This window comes from Stegastes partitus, unplaced genomic scaffold (assembly GCF_000690725.1).
Source record: "Stegastes partitus isolate 25-593 unplaced genomic scaffold, Stegastes_partitus-1.0.2 Scaffold1489, whole genome shotgun sequence".
Taxonomy (NCBI): domain Eukaryota; kingdom Metazoa; phylum Chordata; class Actinopteri; family Pomacentridae; genus Stegastes; species Stegastes partitus.
In genome coordinates, this window is record NW_007579220.1 from 142,325 (window position 1) to 168,997 (window position 26,673).

The 26,673-nt window shown below is 41.1% G+C and overlaps 1 protein-coding gene across 1 annotated transcript in view; it reads right to left on the bottom strand.

The window, feature by feature from the left end:
* Window positions 1-25,408, bottom strand: part of LOC103370850 (potassium voltage-gated channel subfamily H member 1-like) — a 50,109-nt gene extending 24,701 nt beyond the window's left edge. The window contains exons 1-7 of the mRNA XM_008300022.1: window positions 25,336-25,408; window positions 19,198-19,321; window positions 12,642-12,748; window positions 12,111-12,239; window positions 9,876-9,994; window positions 9,157-9,549; window positions 948-1,105 (exon numbers count right to left, since the gene is read on the bottom strand). Of these exons, the coding sequence (XP_008298244.1) occupies window positions 948-1,105; window positions 9,157-9,549; window positions 9,876-9,994; window positions 12,111-12,239; window positions 12,642-12,748; window positions 19,198-19,321; window positions 25,336-25,408 (1,103 nt within the window). The remainder of the gene's footprint in view (window positions 1-947; window positions 1,106-9,156; window positions 9,550-9,875; window positions 9,995-12,110; window positions 12,240-12,641; window positions 12,749-19,197; window positions 19,322-25,335) is intronic.
* Window positions 25,409-26,673: the final 1,265 nt, after the last annotated feature.

Sequence of the window (26,673 nt, forward strand, 5' to 3'; positions counted from 1 at the left end):
GGGATTATGATTTTTCTTATTTACAACCCTGGTGCTCATCAAGTGCTGCAACTGATTCAATTCTTTTCTGCGTTACGGGGAAAGAAAAAAAAAAAGAAAAAGAAAAAGAAAAGACAGCCGAGAGGAGACAGCGGTGAGGCTGCCGCTGTTGCTGCTGTCATCTGAATTGATGATGGTTTAACTTTTCTCAACTCCGCGACGCGGCTCGGCGTGTGACCATGGCAACCGCAGAAACCACATCGAGGGAAACGATACAGGAGCTATTTTTACTGAGCATGGCAGTCTGATGTTGGAGCAACACCGGCTTCATTCATCCAAGTTTGATTACAGCGTCTGGACCGGAACGCGGTGTTTCTGACGCTGGCTGGAGCCTCTGTTTTTGAGTTCATCTTCACCTATCAATCATATTCTCCCTGTTTTTTTTATGGATACAGGACATTAGGTTGTCATCTGCGTGTATTTAGACATTCTCGTAATAAATCAGGCACAACACACTCAATGCTTCCACCACACTTGCCCCCCTGTTGAGCAGATGATCTGATTAGACTTTGGAGGCCCCTTTGCTCCATAAATTTGCTTATTAATGAGCAAACAACCAATTCTCTTGAAACCTCCAGGACTCGCTGTGGCTTCAAGGTATGAAAAACATACAGTCCTAATGTGTGAAAACAAGCATGTTGACAAAAACTGCTAATTAATGCACTAATCAGCTTAATCAATGGCCTCATTTATACTAATTGGCTGCGCTATTATTGCATCGCGGTGACGGCGGAACATAGCAGAGACAACCAGGATGTGTTATGTAATTTACATGCACAAGTACAGCGAGTTCAGTCTGAACATGTTTTTCTTTGACAAGTGCAGGAATGAAAGTCTGTAAAAGGTAAAACTGGGATGAGGGAAGGTGGCGGGTAGCGGATTGATGCCATCAGGTGATGTGAACGTACCAAATGCAGGCGAGCCAGTGAGCGGCCAGTCCGAAAACACACACCAGCAGCACCAGAACAGCCGCCCCGTACTCGATGTAGTGGTCCAGTTTGCGGGCGACCCGGCCCAGACGGAGAAGCCGGACCACCTTGAGCGAGCTGAACAGACTGCTGATGCCCTGAAACAGTGGAGAGAGACGCCGGGAATGATACGGAGAAAAAAAGTATTATTCATACATTTTAAATGATGCTGCTGTGAAAGATGCCCAACACCCGAAAGTGTGTTTATGATGCCAAGATGGTGCTGCTCTAACACACAGTCTGCATTTTAAGCATCTATAAACATGATATTAACATTTATTCCAGGGTGTTTAATATTATAAAGTGCTTATATGTATTATTATTAATGCAGAGTATTTTCCAGCAGTTTCAATATTTACTCTGAAGACGACTGTATTATTATCATTGTGTGTTCATACAGCGGTTATAAATGCTGACAAATGCATTATTAAACTCATATACTTAATAATGTGTTCTAATCCATTATTAAATGCTTGTATATTGTTTATAAGTGGCATTAATATTTATTAATATACTATTGTTGTTGTACATAGTTATAGTATGGTTCTATTTTTTCATTTTAGGTCGGCTGCCGGTGAAAAACTCACTTGTGTTTCTATCATATTGTTTACCCAGCTACCTGTTTGTGTGTTTCTATATCTTGTGGATCATGAGTTTCCCCCCGGGGTTTATAAAGGGCTGGCTTGACAAAATGTGTAAAGATATACATAAAACATGACATGTAGTGGAGGTTTTGTGCTTTTTATTTACTTGCAATTCATGTAAACTTTGCAAATTTTGCAAATCTACACATAAAGTGATAATTACTAATTACTAATAGCCATTTTTTTACATATTAAATCTGCATTGGATTCCCCAGCAAACATAAAATATCATCCAGAGACGGTATTAAATAAAAATCTATGCTAAATTCTATCAGAACGCTATGAGAGAGAAACTCTACAGTGTTTCAGAGAATCAATATGAAAGTGTATGAACCATAACATAACAGCAAACACAGACAACACAAACACGACATGAAAAAACACCAGACTCTAAGCATTTGTTGGTTTTTAAAAGCGTTGCTGTGCAATGTAATGAAACTTTACAACTTCTCGTTACATAACCTGCAGCTAAATGCCTACTCAGCTTAACCGTATATGAAACACCCACTCAGTGATTCAAACAGACAACTGCAACCCCATCAGTCTGCTGCGCAGCTCGCTGCTGGTGGGATTCTGTGTGTGCATGCTGGCAGGGGTATTGATTTTGCTAATGTGCTGTGGTCTGCAATGCGAGTACAACTGCAGCGCTCGCTGTCACTTGATCTGATCTAGCTGCCTGCCAGACACCTCAGCTTCAGCTTCTCTGAAATCACTTTACAGCCCCGAGCTCCGACACAATTCACTTATCGGTGCAGTCGAGGTCTGCTGCAAACTCTCCGAACACAAGTTGGACGGAAAGTTCACCAGTGGACAGATATGAAAGAGACTTCATTAAAGGGATCGTTGGGAAATGTGCTCATTTGCCTTTTTTTTTTTTGGCCGAGACGCCGTCATGTGGGACTCTGGTGTTTGTACACTAAATGTGGAGCTGCAGCCAACAGGCGATTAGATTAGCTTAGCATGAAGGCTGGAAGCAGTGGGAAACGGTTAGCCTTGCTCTTCCCACCAGCACCTGATGCCACTCTGATATTTATACATGCTTGGGCTGAACAGCTAATCGATTCTTAATCACAGTTACAAACAATGCAATTAGCAAATTGCTAAGGCTGCAATTTAGGATATTTGTTACGCAGCAAGTCTGGCTGACGGTCTAAACTTTAGTGTCAATGGTTTTACTAATGCATGGCCTCCTCCTTGTGACAGTCATTCACAGTGTCATGTGGTAAAGCCTCAACATGTTTAAATCTATTACAGTGATTATTGAACTGAGGCTCAGCTCAAAAAAATTACATTACTAATCTACACTATTTAAGTTAGTCAGGTAAATTAGTATTTTATATCATACTGTCAGGTCTTAGTTACAAAATTTAATTTACTCAGGTACATTTATGTAACAAACAATACTGTAGAATCTTAACCTTTAGCTTGGTTGTTGTTATGTTTCTTTCTGGGCATCATGCTTGAGCTACATACATAGTTATTATTCTAGTTATTATAAATCAAATCATAATTGCACTATACCCACAATTAGATATCGTCCCCAAACCATTCAACCCTAACGCACATTAAAGCCAGCAAGCAACTAGCTTAGCTTAGCATAGCTTAGCATAGAGGCCAGAGGAAGTTGTAGATCTATACAGAGTTCAAAAATATACTCACTAACACCTCTAAACCACATAAATTTAAATAATTAACACTGTTAGATTAAACAAACTGAAAAGAAAAATGAGAGTTCATGGCTATCAATGTAGTTACCAGTTAGCCGTTTACTGCCTGCTAATTATCTTTATGCTAAATAAGGCTAACTGGGCCAGGATCAATGGGTGCTACTCTTATCTACCTACAAGAGTTAATTAAAAAGGTAGAAAAGAAGATCAACGCCACTCTCATCTTGGCCATTTAGTTTGGACTTAAAGCAAGGGGATTAGCCTAGCTTAGCATAAAGACTGAGGCAGGGGCAAGCAGCTAGCTTCAAAAATACACACACTGACACCTGTAAGCTCACTAGTTAACACAACTTATTTAGTTTGGTTCATCTACACACAAATAAATGCAAAACCAACAATTTGTGGTTTTACAGGGACCTGCTAGCATTGATGCTAAATTAAGCTAATCATCACTTAACCAGCAGAAATACTATTTTATTCATCTAAATCTGGGAAAGACAGCGAATAAGCACATTTTCCAAATGATACCTTTTAATGAAAGTGGTCTTTATTGTGTAAAGGGAGAAAAAAATGTTTAATTACCTATTTACGTATAAAAAAGTACTGTTATTTGTTTTAGCTCGATTGAAGTTATTATGCGGAAGCAATAAACTTTTCATGTTTTTGGTTTTATATCTTCTTTTGAAAGACTTTATTCTCTTACCTGTAAACCACATGTCAATTAGACAGTTAACAAAACACTTTCACTATTTGGTCTGTTAACTAAGACTTTGTTAATGTTCTCAATGGTTTTAAATTGAACCAAAACACTGATACGAGCCATCAAAGGTGTCCACAGTCACCTGTCAGTAAATTTCATCCAAGTCAACCCAGATATCAGCTCAAAAAAAGATCCTGTCATTGATGACTACTAGTTAAAGGCAACCCTTAGGACGAACATCAAACTGTGCTCAAAACTACCGACGTTAAAGCGTGTCTTCAGTGCCAGGATGACCTTTATTTAGAAAGTCAGTTTGTCATAAATGACATGTTACTGCTGATGCCATCGCGCATCGGCTTTAATTGTGCCGTTGTTCATTTTAACATATTGCATAGGACCACCCTGGCAATGAAAAGCTTTGACAGACAAAAAAAAACAACAAGCGGCTCATATCTCAACTTGCTTTCCCTGACATTTATTTCATGCGTTGATGCTCCTGCTGTCGAGCACTACGGCTGAAATGCTTGCGCGGGGATAAATGTCACGGGAAATGTGGAGAGCGGGCAGCCATTGTTTGTTAAGAAGCCTGATGGAGGGTTTATGTAACGTGTTTGTCAAGTGCCAATGTGCAAGTAAAAAAAATAATAATAAAATAATAAAATAAAAAATAAAAACAACACAAAACTGTTCATTATCATATTCTAATCAAACTGAAGCCTACTTGAGTGACAGCTCGGTGGTTCCAATTCTTCCCATCACGTCCCATGCATGAACAGGGGAGAGGGGGGGAGCCATGCAAACACAACGGAGGGATGGAAAAGAAGAAAATGAAGAGCAAGAAAGAAAAAAAAAACACACATTCAATAATCAAATGAAAGCAAACATTAAAAAACAAAACAAAACAAAACAAGCTTATCTGTGCTGCAAGGTGTCAACAGCATGCCTGTGGTTTCAGCTTATCAATCACTGAAAACAGTATCAGTCAGTCCCGAGGTGACGAGCAGCAATATAAGACTGCTAAGAATAACTTTGACAGCCGCTCCTTGTTAATGATCTTCCCCTTTGCTATTTGGAAACCTGTTGGGGGGAAAACAGCCATCAAAGTTATTCATGTCAGTCGTTAAGGTCTGTGGCAGCAGCAAGATGTTGCGGCGGCGGCGGCGGCAGCGGCGGTTTAATAACACAGGCAATTGTTTACTCGCTCTCATTTACCCCTGCCATGGATTGCCTCGAAGCAATTTGGAACAAATTGGAGTTGCTGAGTTGTTGCGGAGACGCGGCGGAAGAAGAAGATCCTGTGGTCACAGATCTGATGTGCGTTTACGGTCGACCTCATCGCTTCTGATGCTCACATGAAGCACAACTTATGAAACTATACTGTCAAGTGTGGCTAGCGGTTATTGTTGATTTGTGTTTTTTTTTTTTAAATAATTGATTAACGTAAAGCCAGCAAATGAACAATCATCACATTTTTAGTGCTATTTCTGCTCAGCCACCTTATGTGCTTGAAATTTTTAGAGCATGTAATAAGGTTATTTATAAATATATTTATGAAATTTTAGATCAATCCTTTACTTTGCCTTTTTTTTTTTTTTTAAAAGCCTGTCGATAAACTTTCAAATTTCTTCCTGCATTGACATTCACGGCTGTTTGAACGACAACATTTGAGGAACTACTGAAAATAAAACCCTGAAAACTGTGCTGTTGTTTCTCATCTGACTCCGAATATGCAACATTTTCCAAGATAATGCCCGAATAACTTCCTTTTATTGGATTTGTTAACAACAAAAAAGAAAACAAAAAAAACAACAACGGGCAAAGCTGATGATTTATCTCGTCTAAAAAGACCAAAATCAACAATCTGTCCTGCCCATCAAGTATTGTTTTGGTTGTCAAAGCCGGATATGTTTTATTCTACGACACATTTCAGAGTCACATCGTTGGAGTAGGTGAGTTATTTCACAGCAGCCGTATTTTATTCCAAAGGAGCTGTATGTTCAGTTTATGGCAGACACTGAGCATGCTCAGTATAGCAAAGGCTCCACTGCAGCCATGGCAAATTGTTAATCTCCATTTAGTCCTCGGTTACTGTATAGACAACTCTCCCAGAGGATCATACTGCACAGCCGAGCGTATGGGGGTTTGCTGCTAATGGTGGACCTTGAGAAAACAACAGGGCTTCTGTAATCCACAAATCATGTAGTTTAATAAACAAAATAAACAGTCAAAATGTTCCTGAGGTCAAATTGACTTCCTTGAATTATTAGTTCAACATACAAAGATTCAGCTTACCATCAAAAATGACCAAGAAAACCAGCAAATATTTACATTTCGAGGCTGAAATTAGTGAATTTTTGAGATTTTTGCCTTAAAAATGACAGTGGATTGTATAACGGTTGACTTAAAACACAGCCTGTGATCAAAACAATGAAAGAGTTTGTCTCCCTGCAGCAGCATCGACGCGTCTCTTTCATCTGCTTTTAACTGATTTTGTAAAACAGCAAACACAAGCTATTCAGACAATCCATGCTTGCTGTAGTTTTTAGCTCCTACCTCTTTAGCTTGGCTTTAATTTACGTGTTTTAAAAATGCTGTATTTCCTTTCATTCTAATGAAAGACCCTAAAGCAACACAGCAGCTCTTTCTTCTTCTTTTTTAACAGGATTTTATGAGACAGCAAACCCGAGCTATTCATCCGGTGATTCACTGTACAGTCGGTGCACTTTCAATCAAAAAATATCACTTGAAATTAGAATATAAAAGAGTAAAAATATACATTACAGTGTTCATGAGGTCAAACTGACATCCTGAAGGGATTCATTTTTGTTCAACAAAGACTCCAAACCATAAATATATTCAGTTTACTATCAAACATGACCAAGAAAGCCAGCGTACATTTACATTTCAAGGCTCAAATCAGAGACATTTTTGCTTTAAAAAAATGAGTCGACTGACTTTAAACACAGCTTGTATTCACTATAATGAAAGAGTTGGTCTCCCTGAAGCAACAGCCTGCTTTAAACTGATTTTGTAAGACAGCGAGCACAAGCTATTCAGGCGGTCTTGGTTTAGTTTCTATAAATGAGAAGCTCAACTAACACCGGCACAACTCCTTAAACCGCAAAAGGTTGCTTTTTGTTTTTCCCTTCCTTCCTGCTGACCTCTGACTGCTGGTGCTCCGGCCGCTTGAACTTGTCAGCGTTTAGGATGCTGAAGCGTTGAAAGAGTAGAAAGGGTCAAAAAATGCTGGACCTGCAAATACGACTGCCCACCAGCGGGCTTTACTACCGCGTTTCATATCAGTCGCTTCTGTGTGCGCTCCCCGACAGTCCCCGAGAGCCGCCATACCCTGCGCTGCTGCCGCGAAGTGCTATCACAGCATTTTACACAGCCACGTTGTCACAATAACACACACACACACACACACACATATCATGAGACGTGACACATTTAGGCGCACACGGCAACACAAACGCACACAAAGACGCATTGATATAATGAAAACTGGCAAATGCAGAACCTTGAGAGTCCATTTAATCAAAGTGTGTACGTGTTTGTTGGAAGAAAAAAAACATCTCCAGGGGACATGTGGACCAGATTCACAAGCGGTGGTTTCCCCTTAAAGATCGTTTCTAGAGATGCATGTAGAGTGTTTACCAGATAAGCTCTCTGTAAAGTCAGTTTTATGCCTTCAGTGACAGAAAGAGCAGGAAAACGACGTCATGTCACACCTGAACGACAAATAAACAACCTGTTTTCCTCCACAAGAAAACAACCTGGCTCACCAAACGCCCTGATTCATTCACATGCATATACACAAAGTGGTAAAACTTAATTATCCAGTGCTCAAAACGCTCTTCAGGTGAAACAGCAAACATGTTTTCCTCATGATTCAGTCCTTTTGTCAGCTGTCATGAGGTGTTAATGGTTTGAGGGCATCAGTGACACAGCGGAGCACTTGGAGTGTGCCCCAGTTCAACAATGTTAACGCTCCTTCCCCCAATTAAAAATGTGCCAATTATCTCAAGATCCTGCGATGGCTCTCCAGCAAACACTCGTCGCTGTGGCACAACGTTTAGAAATTCAACAAACAAGCGCGTTAATATTCCGCTCGCTCAAACTTGTTTTTCGCCGTCGCTACACAAAAACAACGACCCGTGAACTCGCCGCGATGTACGGCGGTTCATAAACGTGGTCGAGTGGCTGCGTGGAGAGCGAACGACCCGTCACTCACCCCAGAAACGGTCACGTTGGGGTTCTGACTTGGTCCAATTTAGTGGCGAAAACCAGCCACGGTTTTCCATTGACTTCCTGCCCTTTGTGTGGTTTTTTCCATTTTTAACTCTTAACATCGAGTTGCTGCTCTAGGGTTTAACAAGTACACATAAAAAGCCACAGTCTTGATCGGCTCGCACAGCCAAATATTACATTTTAGAGGAGGTGTTACAGCCTGACGCCGCTGCTCACATTGCTTATATGAAGCCAAAAAGACAAGCTTTAATGTAAAGTTAGATCACTGTGTTGCAGCACAAACTGGTGCTAAATTATCAGTAAAATTATCACTAAATGTAATTAATGTTACTTCCCTTATTCACAAATGATCAACAAACTACTCTAATATGTAATTAAATGTGTATTTTATCACTGACATAATCTGGAACGTCTTCTTCTTACAGCAAGATCCTAAAATGTTTAGTTTGATCAACAGTCCAAAGATATTCTATTTACAACAATATACCACAAAGAAAAACTGAGAAAGTCCTCGTGTTAGGGGCTGTAACCCCGACACTTTCTGGATTTTTTTAACATAAAAATTGAATTGAATGACTAATAAATCGTCAAAACAGCTGCTGATTAGTCGAGTTGATCAGCTAACAAGTTGGCTGCGTTGCCATTTCCGCTCTACGTCAATGAATCTGCCAATTATTTTTAATTGCCGCGCCTCTGAAATGTCAGAAAATGATACCAGTCAACACCTCAAGTGACGTATTCAGTTTTGTCCAATCTGCAGATCGAAACCCAAAAATACCTGATGTATTATCACCAAGGCGAAGAAAAACAGCAACTCGTCACATTTGAGAAGCAAGAAAAAGCAAGTTTTTTTAGCATAAAGGCTTTAAGAACAACCAAACACTCACCTCGTCGACGTTCTCGAAGGCGTTGATGACGTCGTACGGCAGGCAGGACAGCAGGTCGATAACAAACCAGGTCTTCAGGTAGTTCATTCGAATCAGTTTGGGGTCCGAGATGACCTCGCCGGCGGGTCCCACGAACGTGGTGTGGAAGTTCAGGACGATGTCCACCAAGAAGATGACGTCCACGATGCTGTCCACCACCAGCCACGTCACGTTGTTCTGCTTCGTCTTGAAGGACACGTTGTAGGGCACCATGATGGCCGTGTAGAAGGTGAGGATGAGGATGACCCAGTCCCACGTGGTCTTGAAGAGGCAGTAGTGCAGGATGATGTGAGGAGGGGTTTTGGGAGTCTCCTGCTTGTACTGAGGTAGGATGTCTGAGCCGAGCTGCAGAACCTGCAGAAAGAAAGACAGCATGAGCAACTCAGCGCAGTCAGATAAATAAATAAGCACAGCAGGAGGCCGTGAATGCTGCAACTATTTTGTCATCCTGTTGGTGAACATTTCTCAGAGTTAGCGCTGTAGCTCACAGTACTCAGGTTTTTTATTAGATCTTCCCTACAAACCCCGTTTATGCTGCATCTTCAATCTGGGAGGAAAACAAGTCTCAAAACAAGGTGACAGTTTCCACACTTAACATAATCATTTCCTCACAATGCACCACTGTTTACCTTGTTTCTACTGAATAAACTCAGGAATAAATTCACATGAATAACCCTCACCTCAGCCAGCCGGGAGTGCTTGTGGACATTCTCTCCTTTGTGAACTGTGGGCTGCAGCTGCTGTAAGACTCCTCTGCTGCTTGTTAGAGCTCGAGTCAGTCGAGCAAACTTTCCCCAGCCTGAGGATTATACACACAGTATGCACAATCTTTAACACGATGATGTTCAAGATGTTTCCTGGTATTGTAGAATTCCTGGGGCTACAGTGTGTTTTCCCAGCTTGTAGGAAACGGGGTCTGAAAATCCTTTTTTTTTTTTTTTTGGCCAGTATTGAAGAATTGCTCAGCGCTCGCTAATTAGGCTTATCAAACCTCGATTATCGCCGGGGCGTGCAGGGCATCGGCGGCTTCAACGAGCCCCAGGTTGGTGTTTGGATAAAAATCACTATTTCTGGATGATTTTATCTGGAAAATGTGCTCATGTACAGCCGAGAAAGACTCGTGCTAGAAACACTTTTTCAAAGTCCCAGACGCAAACTGGCCAGCGAGCTCTTAGAGGCTAAACAATCCACTGACAAGGACATGTTTTGGGTGGCTGGCTTTTGAAAAATCTGCTTTATTTTCTCTTTGCCACTGTGACATTCATCTATCATGATTACTCATCCACAAAGAATTACAGATTGTTAGCTTGACGCTCGATTAAGAGAGTTCTCGGTTGATTTAAGGGCTGCATTCATGTCAGAATTATGATCAACTGTTTTAAAGGGGACCAGAGCACTTACACAATACTTACAACTCGACCACACAAAGTTTGGCCACAGATTTCGGTTCCTTCTGCAAGCAGCAGTTTGGAACATGCGACATTTTCTGAAGGGATTCATCACGTCCACAGATGCCTCATATGAGGGTTTTATGGTCCGCTGCTCTTATGGTGTTTTGGCTTCGTAGCCCAAAACTTTGTGTGGGCAACTCAGTGTGTCGGTTTGCTCTGACTGATGTTGTTTTTAAGCCGCAGCAGGCAGCTGTTTACAGCATGAAAAGCATCCCTTAAAAGCACTTTACATCCCCTACCGAGCACCAAACATTAGACAAAGTTAGCAACAAACTGGTGAACAAAGTTGAGCATTCAGTCGCATGTTTCACTCATGAGTTGATCGCGACTAACAACAGAGTGAATGTTGGACTTGTGCTCATCAGGTGGATAAAAAACACACACCTCCAAATGAATGACAACGTGGCTGCATCTCTGCTGGATGTGCGAACAGGAAAATGTTTGCTAACAATCAACAGGAGAATAGAAATGACAGCACAGCTGCGGTGCATTGCCAGAGACTACGAATGACTGAATGCTCCACTGAACGTCACAGAAGGTCACTCCTCCCTGTGGCCATCCAGTTATGCAATTCCCTCTCTTTCTGCTTAAGTTTTTTAATTTTAAAACTTCCAAATCTTGAGCAAAAATCCAGTTTTTCCTGATACAGATTATACCCAATAAGGTGGAAACATGTCAGCGCTGCGTTTAGGCTGAACAGAAAACACTGTAGGTTTAAGGTTGAGGAGTGAGTGTGCTGGTCGTTAAAAAAAAAAGCAGTGATAGTGTTTAGCAGACAGCCTCCTCCATAGCACTTATTCTTGCTCTGGTGTAACATTATATTACTTTTAATTTGCCGCTGACTGCTGCTGTGCAAATACTGTACAAGTGCAATTTAAACAAAACGCTAAATGCTGCTCGTGCTGACCTGCGTGGGCGTTTTTGTTCAACTACACTCTCCACTCTGTTCAGGCAGCACAAACCCGTGCTTGTTATTGTTCCCCGCAGGCAATGATGCCTTTAGCAGAGCGCTACCTGTTGATGCTCGAGCCTCAACTGTAATCTCAGTTTCATGATAACGACACATCCTGTTTGTCTCTCTGTCGCTTGTTTGTCGCAGCTCCTCTTTCACTAATTCGCCTTCTATTTTGGCTGTCGTCAACAGTTATGCAGCCCAGTGAATCAGTTTTTTGTGTCGAGCGCTGATAGCCATCGTGACGAGGTGCGTATTTGACTGACTGGGTACCTGCCAGAGCAGATGCACAATGCGTAGGGTCGGCCGGCGGACTAATTTTACCTCTGCCTCTGCATAAAGAGCTGCAGATCACACGTGTCTGCAAATGCATTGTGAAAAGTTTAACTGGATTTCGCTGGGCCATTTGATGCCCGAGTAAGGACGTAAACTCATTTCCCCCTATTTTAATCGCTCTGAAGTGATTTGATAGAAGGCATGAAGTTGAACAAATCACATTCGCGGGCTCTAACCTTTGGACGAGTCGTCTTCGATGGGCTGCTTGAAGGCTGTGATGTCGCTGAACGTGCACAGAAACAGCACCACTTTCTCTTGTTCGTTTCGAATGGGAGCGATCTTCACAAAAAACCAAACAGGCGTCCCTGAAAGCACAGAAAGAACAGCACATATTTAGCTGCATCGCCTGCTTATTTTTAAAGGAAATGACTCAGAGTGCACATATAGCAGAAACCTTCTCGGTTGCGTAATGTAAACTGAAATGTTCTGGACTTTCAGAACTTTCCGTGTTTTTTTTTTCCTGCACAGGTGCCAGCACAGGAGAGTTACACCTGCGAGAGGAGACGAGCGCAGCACCACGTCTCTCCGAGGAAGGCTTCTCTGGTCTGGCCCTCAACCAATTAGCACATTTCTACAGAGGTAGAAATGTTCTGGGCTGCCTTTGAACTCTGCTGTATGTTACACAGGCTCTGAATACATTTGCATGACAAGAGAGTGGAAGTTCACATTTTTTTTCTCTTTTCCCCACATGTGGCGGCGCTACTTACTGTTCTTCTTGTACATCAGTATTTCAAACGAGTTCATCTCATAATTCTCGAACGTTAGTCGCACTTTTTCCGTCGTGTCCTTGTCTGTGAGCTCCCCGTACATGAAGCTGGAAAACACAAAAGGGAAATAACAATTTGAATATTTAATAGACGGCGCTGCATCGAGCACGCATGCTCACACTCGCACTTAAAGAGTGCTGAGCAAAGCTTGAAAGTGTGAATATTTTAATGTGCGTTCCCCTGGGTAGATGAGATTGTGTGATTTTGCTCCGTTTGTTCAGTCGCAGATTGCTTTGGCACCTTTTTTTTTATGTCACTGCACCAAAGTCTTGTCGATCTTTTCCTTTAAAATCCAACTGTATAATTTCACAGCATTCATGGGTTTCCTCAAGAATGGCTTTGAAGCTCAGTGTGGAGGCTCATGCCGTTGCTTTCTTGGTAATGCCTGACTCATCCTAATCCAAAAATGGGCAAAGACGTGGAGCATGAGTGGAGCTGAGATTCCTGCCTGTCAGTAAAAGCAGCCTCGTTCTTTATCATGCAGAACTTCAAGCCTTATTACAACTTAAATTGGGGAGTTTTTCAAAACTTCTCCCTCCAAATAGTCGTCCTGAATGGGGAAATTAGCCACAGAGAACATTTTTTGTGTGTGTGTCGGCCTGTGAACGTGACTATTTCTGCTGTAAAGTTGGACATTTTAACATACGGATTGACTCGCTTTTGGAGGAAGCCTCAAGTGGCCACTCGAGGAACTGCACTTCCATGTTCATTGTTCTGCCCTGGAGGTTGCCGCTTGATTTCACGCATAGACTGTATAAAAGATGGACGTAGCTACCGTGACGTCACCCGTTGGTTTCTGCACTGAGAAAATGAAGCCAGGGTTTTGCTACTTCCTGGTTGACATCTTGGATTTTTGGAGCCAGTGACGCAAAAATCGTCGGAGAGGGGCGGAGCCATAGGAGCAGCGATTGGTCAGACGGATTGAGAGGCGGGCCCTCTCTGCCCGCCCACATTTACCACCTTCTGCTCGCTTCGTCTGTATGGTCGCTGCCGACTGTCAATCAAGCCAGCCACGCCCCTTGCCCCGCAAAATGTTGACGATTTTTTAAAAATTCAGTATTGATTTATTTTCAGATTGGCCACCTGATCTCTGGACTTGACCATGAAAACACATTTTTTTTGGAGGAGTGCAGTATTTCATGATCTGTGATCACTTCTTTTCCAATTCATTTCTATGGGAGCCAGGGCTTTTTGGAGCCAGGACTCGCGGATGTAGTGATACTGCAGGTTTTTGACACTTCCGGGTTGGCTTCATTTTTCGGGGCCGGTTGCTACGTCCATCTTTTATACAGTCTGTGGTTTCACGTTAACTGTTTAGAGCTAGCTGTAATTAATATAGAGTAGAAGTAGATCAAAATGTATTAAAACGTACCTTGGAAGCATAATCTCTAATTGGCCAAATGCAAAGTGCTTTTCAATTAGAATTACTGGCTCATTGTTACTGAGCTTTGTTTTGTTTTGTATGCCGTGGTAAATCATGGTTGTGTTGCACTGTTTGTTGGGTGGGTGTGCACTGTACTGGTATGAGTATTACTCTGTATGTGCTGATTGTGAGAAGTCAGTCTAATTTTAGTTTGTCTTATAAAGAACTGGGCAGAGACAACAGATGGAAATTGGCTTTGCGGCCTAACTGGCTCATCTACAGCTATCTTTCTGTTAATCTTTAAACGCCGTCTCTGTCACATAAATAAACACGAAATGCTTCTGTCAACCAGTCAAGTTGTTGTTTACATCCATGCCTTTAACCTTTTCGCATCGAAAATGTCATCATTACACACTTGGGTGCAATTTAGCATTAATATTGTATGAATTCTTGAGTTATGGTCAAATATGTGTTGGAGTGACCTTTCACCACCGAAATCTAATCAGCTCATCCTCGAGTCTGACTCGACGCTTCTGCTGAATCTAAAGAAACTCCCTCCAGGTCTTCACGAAAATAGAACAGGTGCACAACCCAAAAAAAAAAAAAAAACACGACAACAACAAATTAATCCTGAAGGTGGGTCAAGCAACCATGAACACTTTTAACCAGGCTGCACAGACGTTCATCTCACTTTACTTGTTAGAGCCAAACTCAGCAGCAGTCTGTTCCAGCGTGATCTAAATATAACTCGGAGTTTGTTATGAAATACAAAAGGAAGGCTAAATTTAATGAGACCACATTCTGACGCTGCAGAGACTCTTCACACCGGCGCTTGATGTAACATCACTGATGACTCTTCTTGTCTTCTCTAAGCCGCGAGGAGAGTGATTTTCTTCAAAGAAATGTATTCAGTAACAATTTTCTCAAATGACTTCATAGTCATGTGCGAGAATTCCCACAGGTTTGCCACCGCATGTTTACGGGATGCAGTAAAGAGAAAATAAACATATACATAATTGAAGAGACACAGAAAGAGCAGTTAAGATGGAAATAACATCTTTGATCAGCACACATCTACAGCAAAAGAGCTTAACTTGTTAGACTCCGGGGGAAAGGCGTATATATTCTATGTTTGAGTCACCCTTAGAAACTTCAAACATCCCCTCTGTGTGAATGTTTTATGGCCTGATACGAGGAGCATGAAGATGTTTTTTTTTGACAGAAAATAGAAAAAAAAAAACTCCAGATGATGAGCATGTTGATTAAAGCTACAGAAATCTCTGACGAGGAATGAAAACTGGTAGTGAAACCAGGCGATGAAAATTTAAAAATGGCACAAATCAGAAAATAAACATTTATGTGAAATGTGCAAAAGTAATGACGCATGTGGAAAAAACGCTGAGCACACAGAGGCTTGGATGTGATAGTTTAGCTTGATGTATGACAGTGATGGATAATTATCTTCTACAAGTAGCCAAAACCTGTCGTTACACTTTTAACCAAGTAATCCAAGTTTTTCTTTGAGTTTTTAGGAAAAGTTGAGGTTTCTGGACAGACAGTTGAAACTAATCTTTGGGAATGTGCCACTAATTTGGTCTGCTGGCTTACTTTGTGGAAAACGTCCATCCAATCCGTCCAATCCCTTAGCTTTAGCCACGTTATTTTTCACGAGGTCATTGGGGGCTGAAGTGTAACCCAACTGACTCTGGGCGACAACCATTCATGTCCATATTCACGCCAACAGCAAGCTTACAATCACTATTTGAACTACCATGCAGCACACAACCAGCAGATTAGAACTCAACCTTCCAGTGAGGCTACAGTGCAAACTATAGCACCGCTGTTAAGAAAAACAATCCTGACATACCATCAAAAACACATCAAATATGAATCAGGAATTATCGTTCCAGAAGATCTTTAGCAAGAAGACCGCCACAAGTTTGCTACACGTCTAATTTCCATATTAAAATATGGCATTGCTGCAAATTTCCAACATTGCCAAGGCGAACTCCAGCTGTCTGCCAGAAGCCAGAATGTCTTTATTTGATAGTGCAGTGAGAGAGAGAGACAGGAAAGTGGGGAGAAGAACTGTGGGAGGACATGTGTGAAAGGGCCACAAGCGGGATTCAAACTCATGACCTCCACATCTGGACCGTCGCCCTGTAGGTGGGACACCAGCTCAACCAGGTGAGCTACAGCGGCGCCCAGACAGAAGCCATTTTTGCCAGAAATGCTATTTACGCCAAACATAAACGGACACTGATGGCAAACTTGTTACCAGAAGGCTACAAGAAGTTCAGCACTAATGATAAACTCTGGTGGCAAACCGCTGGTGAACTTTCTCATTATCACCACAACACTGCTGAAAGTTTGCTACTGGCATCATTTTCTGGAAAACTACCGTCTTTGCTGCAGATCTGCTGCAAACATTTTGCAGTAATTAGTCATGAATACAGTATCACCCCGTCTGCTCTCTAGAAAGTATGTTTCTCGCTTGTTTTGTGCGCCGGATTATAAAGTGTTAGTGAAAAGGTCTCGAATACGCCCAGGAGATTTTAGGTTGGTTTTTTCCCCCCCTCAAACACAAGACTTCACTCCATCTAGCAACCTGAAAATAAACCTAAAACAAATCATCACATGCTCGCTTCAGTGTTTGTGTTGGCAAGCGTTGTGAAGCTTATGTTTAGGGACCCGAGGGTCCAAATCAGTAATAGCCGCAGTGCTGGCTGTGACAAACACCATCTCCCACAACAGATGAAATCTCCCACGGTTTTCAAATCTGGCAGCACCGACTGCTTCACTGTGATCCTATTAATATGGTGGTTACCGACATGCTTATTACAGGCACAATGAGCACAAGTCCAGGAATAGTTCACTTGAATAGGAATACTACTCATCTGAACAAGCTTTTATCCCTTTGTGTTCTATTTTGGAAACAAACCCTCGGGGGACTCTGTATGTATGTCCACAGGTTACAGTCAATGATGGGGAGGCAGTTTCTGCGGTTACAACCTGATTACATCACAGATTTGTGTCCCAGTTATCTGGTTTCTGGCTCTGCGAGAGGAGAAATCCAATGGACTGTCTCGAACCTCCTCGGGAACATCTAATCGACTGGCATTCTTATTTACTTCCTCATATGCAGTACACAACAGGAGTGAGTCCAACCGTATGCAATTCACCTAAATGTCAAATTATTCAAGCTTGGATGCCCTCTCAGTAATTGCTTTACATCCAACAGTAGGCTTACATGTAAAATTAAAAGAGAACAATTTAGATGAACCATATGGAAGCTGCAGACCCCTCTGTAGGAACTCAGTGCCAACAAAAGTCAGCACTGAGATTCATTTCTGAACACTTTGTGCACCCACCTGTATTTTTAATGACAGACTCAATCCTCCTCGGTATGGAGGATACCGGTGCTGCACAAGTTTCCGAACAGATGTTCTGCCGTTTCTCACAAACTATTTTTTTCAGCTGCTTTTGCTGGAAGGGTTCTGCTGCTCTACCTTCATCTTTAAAATACCCCAAAGGTGCTCGATTGGATTCCAGTCAAGCAACATACCGGGCCAGGTCGTGCTTTTCACTTTTTGTCTTCTTTAGAAACTTGTGCGATTTTGGCAGTGTGCTCCGGATCGTTACCGTGCTGGAATATTCCTCTTCTGCCAAGCTCCTGCACACCCCGGGAGTCATATTGTCAGCCAGTATTTGAGTACATCCACAGGGGTTCATGGTGTCATCGATAAATGTCATCTTCCCAACCCCGTTTGCACCCACACATCATCACACACCCACCTCCACGCGTCACTGTCAGGACGATGCATTCACTGTGGTCGTCCTGGCCACCTGAGCTGAACAAATGTACCCATCCTAGGAATCATCAAGCTTCTTTTCATGTTCTTTAGCAAAGTTTAACGAGGCTGTTTTGTGCTAAAGAGCAAGCAAAGGTTTGTTTCGTGATGCTCACCAATGTCCTTCTGAGCTGTCACAGAAACTCTGATTTCAAAACTCTGAAACCATCTCTTTAAAGAGCTGGATTGAACTGTCCATGGCATCATTTTAGGTCTCTCATAGCCTTTGAGCTGTACGGACGGCACAATACGATAAAAACAAAGGATGAATCGTGATGGTAACCCCTAACTTTTCATCTAGCACCTGTCTCCAATACATATATATCACCAATGGTACTTCCATCAATCAACAACTGTAGTTACCGTCTCACCTTCTACACACCAGGATGTTAGCGCTACCACTGTGAGCATGCATCGCTGCAATACCACTGTGTTAGCATGGCTGTAAACCTTCTTCTCAACCACAGGAGACAACATTAATGCAGCTGTTGCACCTAACCAGAAGGAAACCTCAGTATCTGGTGTAAAAATAACACCTAAAATGTTTATGTTGCACTGCTGATGCATTTAATCCTGCTCGCCTCCTGATAAATAATAAAGGAACATGGAAACGCTGCACATTAGTGGCATGTAGAGGCGATTTGCAGCATAATCTATTGTTTACTTTTCACTTAAAAATAAAAACAAATGTTCCATAGAAGGCGAGAAACCCCCATACATCAGAGCCTCGTCAAAAAGCTGCGAACGCATAATTACATTATCCTCCTTATCAGTTTACAGCATAAGCCCGCGCTGCCTGGTAGTAGGAGGTGAAAATACCGAGACGTACAGATTTATAGAACGGAAAAGGGCTCCTATTGTCACACAAGTACACAATAAACTGACAGGTTGTTTTCAGATAGAACCAGCCCACTACAACCCTCCTGTCCATAAGCAGCGCGTAGCACCAATATAGACTCCACAGAACTGCATTAAAACCAGTTTAAACAAACCTTGTATATTAATGCATCCTTACTCTTTTAGTAGCCTACCAGCAGCAGTGGATATTTCAGCACTGCACTGCTAATATGAAGCTCAGAACAAGTTATTGCAATTCACCTGCTAGTCTTGTATCTCTAATGCTGCCGTCAAACATTTGAATTAAACCAACGCCAAAATACTTGCTAACTACATGTAGCTACAGCTTCCAAATGGAGGTAAACCAACATAGCGAGCGTCTGATATGTTTTAATTTAAATATGAGGATGTATTTAAACATGGCGGCACGGCCGGTGTCGCCTACCTGCAGGTGCTGCTCTTCTGCATCACCTCGGCTCGGTGGTACCCCGACAACTTGCAGAAACCATCGTTGCTGTAGACGATGGGCCAGTCCACTATCTGCGCGTTTCCCAGGACAAAGTTGGTGTCTGTTTAACAGGGAAAATCAGAAATAAAAAGGGCAAATAACTCGCAGAGAAATATACAACGACTACGGTTAGGAAAAGGGTGAAGAAGGTCTATCTACGTCTACCTGCAGCTGAAGCAGTTTAAGAAGAAGCAGCTGTTCAAAGAAAGACGGGACACAGCTACAAACGTCTGAGCGTATCTGAGACGTATTGGTGTTCAGAGAACAGTGATGATGTAAAAAGTTCACTGATTTCTTATTTAAAACTTGTGTTCGTCTTGTAATGTTCCCCCCGTCATTAAAACGACGCCGCCTTTAAGAGCAAACAAACACTTTAAAGATTTTCATTAGGGGCCGTGATGGTCTATGGCCCATTACACACTCCACACAGGGCAAGTGTACACAAATGGGAGATAAACACACACTTTGGCTTTGCACTTTTTTGTGTGTGTGACTATAACAGGCCTAGTTGGGTGTTTCACTGGTGTTTGGGGGGGAAGCGGTGAGCAGTTGTGCTGCTCATAAATTCATAGGTTGCATTTATTATAACAGATTACACCTTATTGCTAAGTGCAGTCTGCAAATATCTAATTCTAATGGACAACAGAGTTCATTCTCATACGGCACATTTTGCATATTTAAATGTTAGCAAAGCCTCCAGGCAAAACTTATTTGTTGTCAAAATGTTAATAAACCTACACAATCAGAGCCACATGTAAATAATAATGGCTTATTCTCTCTTTTTTTTTAAACCCGTCGGCGTTTATGTGATTAACTTACTCTGTGTCATTACCTAAACTGGAATCATAATACATTAAATTAAAGGATAACGCTGGTGTTTCTCGTTTTAACAGCTGGCTTTTTGAACGATCAGCTCGATATGCAAATGAATGCGCTGTGCTGTATTATCCCTGGGAAACTATCAAAGACTACAGCAGATGTCTACACGCAGAATGTTCATTTCAAATTCGATTGTGAATATAACTTCAGCAATCTTTGCCTTTGATTCGTCAGTAATGAAGCGTGTGGTGTAAAAATGCCATTTTGTAAAACACCATAATTGTATTTTAAGAACAAATACAGAAGCATCTGCATGTTGTGATCTGACATTTTATATTAAATGTACAAAAAAACGACACGCATAATAAATGTACATAATATTTGTTTATATGCCGGCTGGCGAATAATAAAGGCAGAAGAAAGGACAACAACATGTTTATAGATTGTTTTCTCTGGATTATTTTTGACACAATATTAAAAATATTTCAAAAATAAAACAATCTCAGTTCTATCAATACAGCTCTGACTAAAAGCAAAAAGGAACAGATGTAATGGATTAAAATGGGACAGGGGAAGCGATGGTAATTGGGGATAAAACCCTCCAAAAACTAAAAATAAGCACACCACCCTGCTATACACACAACGACAACAATAACATGACGACACAGGGGTGAAAGCAGGGACAGAAAACAGACAGAAACTCACACACCACATATGAATACCCACAGAACGGCACTTCTTTGATCAACATGAAACACAGCGACATGACAACTGAAAGCACGAGTACACTGACAGAATGTGACGCACAAGACGTTCCATGCCAACGTGTTATTTTACAGCGATCACATGAACGTTGATCTCGTGAGAAAAGAGGCATTAAGTGCGTGTGTTGCAGTGTTATTTTTTTTTAAATATCTGCAGTAGCTTTTGTAAATTAACAGCATTTGGTATAGAACATTTCGTGGTACATTACAAAGAGATAGATGCTGTAGAGGAAACACGAGCAGCACGCCAAATTAAACTTCATAGTACCTGTCTGTCTATGTGACAGTGTCCAAACTGAAATGTTTGAAAAGAAAAGAGGGTTAACAGATAACAGTGAGAAAACGTCAGACAAAAAGAAGATGGATCGCGTCAAACCAAAAGAGACACAGCAGCTAACCTGAATGGTTGCTAAATGCTAAAACATGACATCTTTAGAGCAGCTAATGCCTGAAACATATGATGTTTAAGCAAATAACAGAAATATGTTTTACTTTTACTCTGTTTAAAGAGTCCATTCATAAATGTTTGACCATTAGGAGGCAGAAAAAGAAGCTGACAAATGCTACTAGCTAGCTGGCTGCCTTATTTCCTATAGCTTATTTAATGTAGCATTAGCATATAGTTACTGACACATCCAGCAGTTGCGTTTCTGGCCATATGATGAATTTAACTCCAATATCCACTCCACATTTAGCTCTCCTTTAGTCTCTACCAACTTCTGAGAAAAATATTCAGCTTTTTATGTCTAAAATATTTAACTTTCTTTAGCCAACATCACTTCTGATTTAGCAGTTTAGCTTTAATGTTGCTCTTCTGGTTCAATTTGAAGGCTCGAGTAACATTGGTTTGACCACAGCTCATAGCTATTTCTAGTAAAAAAGCTCCTAAAACCTGCTTTACAGAACCAGCTCAGCCCAAAACAAGCAGATAGAAACAGTTAGCAGCTAGCTGGTGGAGCATTTAACAGCTAAAGAACCAGAATTTGATGGTTGAGACCCAAAACAGAGCTAAAAGACGGTCGATATTGGACCCAGTCGCCAGAAACATGACTCCAAATGAATGATAATGTTGTTCTGTAACTGTTGGATGTGTATTTATTAATGTTTTGTTTTGTTTGCTATTTATTAGGGACAGAAACTAAACAAACAGAAAGAATCATCACATTTCCAACTTTCTGACAGTCCACGAACATATCATGTATGATATGCGCTCTGTCAAAAAAAAAAAAAATACAAGCTTAAAATGATGATATTTCATCAAAATAACTTCATTCTACATGACTTATTCATACATTTTGCTTTAAAAGCTCTAACCAGACTCAAAAAACAAAAGTACTTTTCGGCTGAACTGCAGGCAGTGTTTTAAACAAGGCAGATAAACAAATTAAAAATTTAAGTAGTAAAATATTTATAGTAGATAGAGTCACAATTTTTTCAGTATTAATTAACACCTGTGGGCACTTTGAAAAATGTTGTACATGTTGATTCCAATCTTTTCCGATTTTCATTTTATCTTTTTTCTTGCATTAAAACTGTGTCATACTACAGACAAGACATTTTTTTCATTTTTTCAACTCCTTGTCATGGTTGCGCTCTTTCTATAGAGAAGCAGGACTTTGTATTGCGATGGAAAATGAGCTCAACGTGAGTAAAAATGTGACAGGAGCATATTCAAAATGCCCAGAAACTGCTTGGGGTTCACAGCGATAAACAACAGTTCATCATATAACACTGATTATATGTTAATGCTGTGTTCACAGCTCATTTCCGCTGCAGAAGGGGCCCAAAAGCATCAGCAACTGCAGGTTTACAGGCTTGAAATGAGCCAAACATGCAGGAAAGCAGCAGAACTGCAGAGGCCAGAGGTGTTGGTTCTTTTAAAATATTGTGCGACTTCATTTCCTGCAACAATTTGTGCCTTTTCTGCATTAATTAATGGTAGAAATGTCCTTATTCATGTAAAAGAAAACACAAATTTCAATACAATATATATGGATCTAATAATGTTATCCACAGTAGATTATATGAGCTCATAATTCATATTTTGAGAGTTAAATGCTGGAGAAAAAGACCAGCCCTGTCTAAAGGCATTGTTTCGCCTGTTAATAAAGTTACAACAGTTGTTTGAAAGAAAAGTCTTCTGCTTGTTTCCTGTTGAGTGCTAAATATTGAGGAAACTGTGCCTATTAGCTGCTTAAATCTTTCGTGTGACTACTTTTGCTGCTCACTAACTGACTTTTTTAGGTGTATTTTAAAAGGTTTAGAGTATTTCGAGGATTTCAGGGCATCTGAAGTGTTAGTTAACATACTTATTTAACAAACTGGCCCTCAGTGTTGCTGGATACTGGCATCTTGGAACATAGCCATCATCAATGTTGTTGGTTGCTCATTTCTGGCAATAACAGGTTAAAAATGTCTGTGACTGGTTGAAAAGTACGTTACATAAAAGCAGACTTGTGCATGTTTTTTTTTTTCCCTTCATAATTAGAGAGCCAAACGTAGGTGGCAAACTACTGGACACGAGCAAGAAAAATCAAAAAGTAGGCACTCCAATCTTGAACTGTCATCAGAATGTGGAGCAGAGCTGGCTGTTTAACAATGAATGGCTGCTAAAAGGAATATTCATTGTTTGCGAGTGCCCACCCACCACTGTGTCTCAGTGGCATCCTGCAGATTACTGTCTCGGCTCTTTTGTTTCTAGCTTGGGAGAGATTTACTGCTCGCTAATCCACAGACCGCCCAAGGTCATAAGAAAAACATATGCATGTGCTTTTGTTGTTGTATTTTTTTTTTTTTTAAAGGGTGGATTGTCCGTGTTTTTTTTTCCCTCATATATTATACATCACAGGGATTCAGAGATGTAAAAAGGCTCCTTCAGGAAAGAGGCAGTCATCGTTTCTGAACAAGCTGTTCCCTTTTTGTCACAACACATTGTAATGTAGGTATGTTCAGCGGGGACAGACTGACAGCGAGGGCCAAGGACGGCAAATGTTGGTTTGGCACTTCTCAAAGCACTGATTCCAAACTACAGAACTAACTTGAACCAAACTCTGTTGAAAAGAACGCTCGTTATGGCTCAGGTCAGTTAACGGATTCCCCAAACGTGGCTCGTGACAAACGCTGCTGGTTGAGTTTCACAGTGAGCTTTCCATTGTCATAATAAACGCAGAAAAGCCAACGGATCACTGGCACCAGTGTCCGAAAATTCTCCAAGACTTTCATCAGAGTTTGGTAATGTTCAGTTTTCTACTTATCTCTACATCTGGACAACAATGCCATACTCTAATTGGCCAAATAGCATCAGCAACGGTTTATTTTTTTGAAAAAATTAAGAAGATAAAAGGAAAAATCCATATTTTAGAGATTTACTATTAGTCTGGCCCACTGTGATATAGTATAAGTTTTGATTTATAGATCTACCTGAGAGGTCTGGTTGGTATTAAGGCTGCACATAACGATTATTTCATGATTATTCGATTAATTGTTTGATCAATAAATTGTCAGAAAATCCTGAAAAATGCCAATCTGTGTTTCCCAAATCCCTAAATGACATCCTCAGATGTCTAGTTTTGTACACAAAAGCTGTTATAGGAGCAAAGAAATCATAAAATATTCACATTTAAGAAGGTTTTTCCTTAAACAAATACTAAAACTGACAGATGATCAAAACAGATGGTAATTCATTTCAGTCTACTTTACTGTAACACAAAATCTAAATCCTTATTTCATTGTGCAGTCCACACAAGGTTTTTTTTAGGGTATACGTGCAAAAAAAATAGAAAAAGGAATATATGTAGTGGCTTTAGAGGTCTGGTTGGACAAATAAACCACCGTTTTTAACAGTTATTCAGGTTATTTGGGTAAATATGAGGCATTAAATGCTCTTTATCGAGTCAGATTCAAACTGATGTGTAGCTTAAAGAAGAATTACAGTCAAAAGCATTTAGATTTTCTCATTATAAACATGATAACTGGCTACCTCTACATGATTTTAGACAATAGTGCACTTTAACTGTTCATATATCCACTGTACAGACCAGTATCCACACTGGACATTCAGTTCTCCATCATTTCCCAGTTCAGACTTCCACAGCTCTTATATAATCAATAGGAAATGTAATGATTGGACTGACTTGCTGTCTTCTTCTTCTTCTCCAGCTCACTGCAGGGACTCCTAAACGAGAGCTGAAGCTTTGAAAATCCAATCACTCTCAATCTTAACTAATTAAATTAATGAGATTCTTGCCCGCAAGATTGGTGGGACTTCAAATGCAAACGTTTAACACTCCCTTTGCTCACTAAAAAATTAACTTTTCCATAAAGGTGAGGGCTCTTTCTCTAATTAGCCTCCTTCTTCGTTTTTTTTTCATCCCGTTAATTAGTTGATTGGTTCGAGGCTGTTGGACAATTAATGAGTTTCTCAGACAGGCTACACTTCATCTCCGTGTTTAAATCTCGCTCTCGGTGCACAAATATTCATCTCCGTGCTTACCGTTCGACCGTCTCACAATATTCTCCAAAAAAGTATTCTGAGGGGCCACAAGTCCCCTCCGGCCCCCCGCCATCCTGCCGCCTCACTCAGTCGTCTGCAGGTGAATCTTTACTCCTCAATCTGCCGTTTGTCTTCATGGTGTCTCCGGCTCCGAGACGCTGCGTGCGTTTGTTGGACACTGTCTGCCTGTCTGCTCTGCTCATTAGCCGCCTCCTCAGCCCGGTGCGCTGCGCTGGCGCCTCTTTACGCACCTCATCATCCAGGAGAGGAAAACAACGCCGGTGCGCAGCGCACAGGAGGGGCCGTGGCTCTGCTGCTGCTGCTGCTGCTGCTCCACCGGTACCGCTGGCAGGACCTGCAACTCCATCTGCTGGACAAAACTACGCGCGCACCCACGGTTGAGGCTGATTCCTGCCCCACAACAAACTCCAGTGGTGGTATTAAAAGTGCACGAAGGGATTAGTGCTGAAAGGCGCAAAGCCAGAGGCCAAAGGGGGCTGCTTTGATCAGAGCTTTGAAGGTTGGAAAGTTGATCAAATGACCACAAAGAGGCTGAAGTGACCAGAAAGAGACTTTAAAAAGAGACAGAAAGGATTCAAATCAACCACAGAGAGTGGCAAGTAACTGCGAAGACGTTCCAAAATGACCGGAAAGAAAGACAAAACCAATAAAAAGACGCTGAAATGGTCACAAAAAGATGAAAATGTCCAGAATGACTGCCGAGCAAACCACAAAGAGACAAAATCTACTGAAAAACTATGCAAACTAAACATAAAAAGACCAACAAATTGCAAAGAGACGATTTCAGCAGCTGCTACAAGATGCAAAATGACCATAAATGAACAGAAACTGATGCACAACTGCTGCAAAAACAGACAGAAGGAAGGACAGAAAAGACAAGAAAACTCAACACCGAGACTCAGAACAAATAGAGACTATAAACAACTATGAAGACACATAAAATTACCAGAAAGAAACACAAGACAACGACAAAACACTCAAAATGACCACAAAACTATAAAAAAAAGGCTGCTGCAAAATGTAAAATTAAATTGATTGTAAAATTGTTTTAAAAACAGGTGCTGCAAAAAAAAAAACACACATAAGGACTGAAAAAAGAAGAAAATTCTGCACTCAACAAGAACAATTAGACTCTAATCGACTACAAAAACACACAAAAAATAACAGAAAGAAACACAAAACAACTACAAAACACTCAAAACGACCACACGATTAAAACAGATGCAAAATGAACACAAAAGGACGCACAAATAAAAACACAACGACCGACAGACTGCAAAGAAACACCTTGAAAGGATGCAACCAGATGAGAAATGA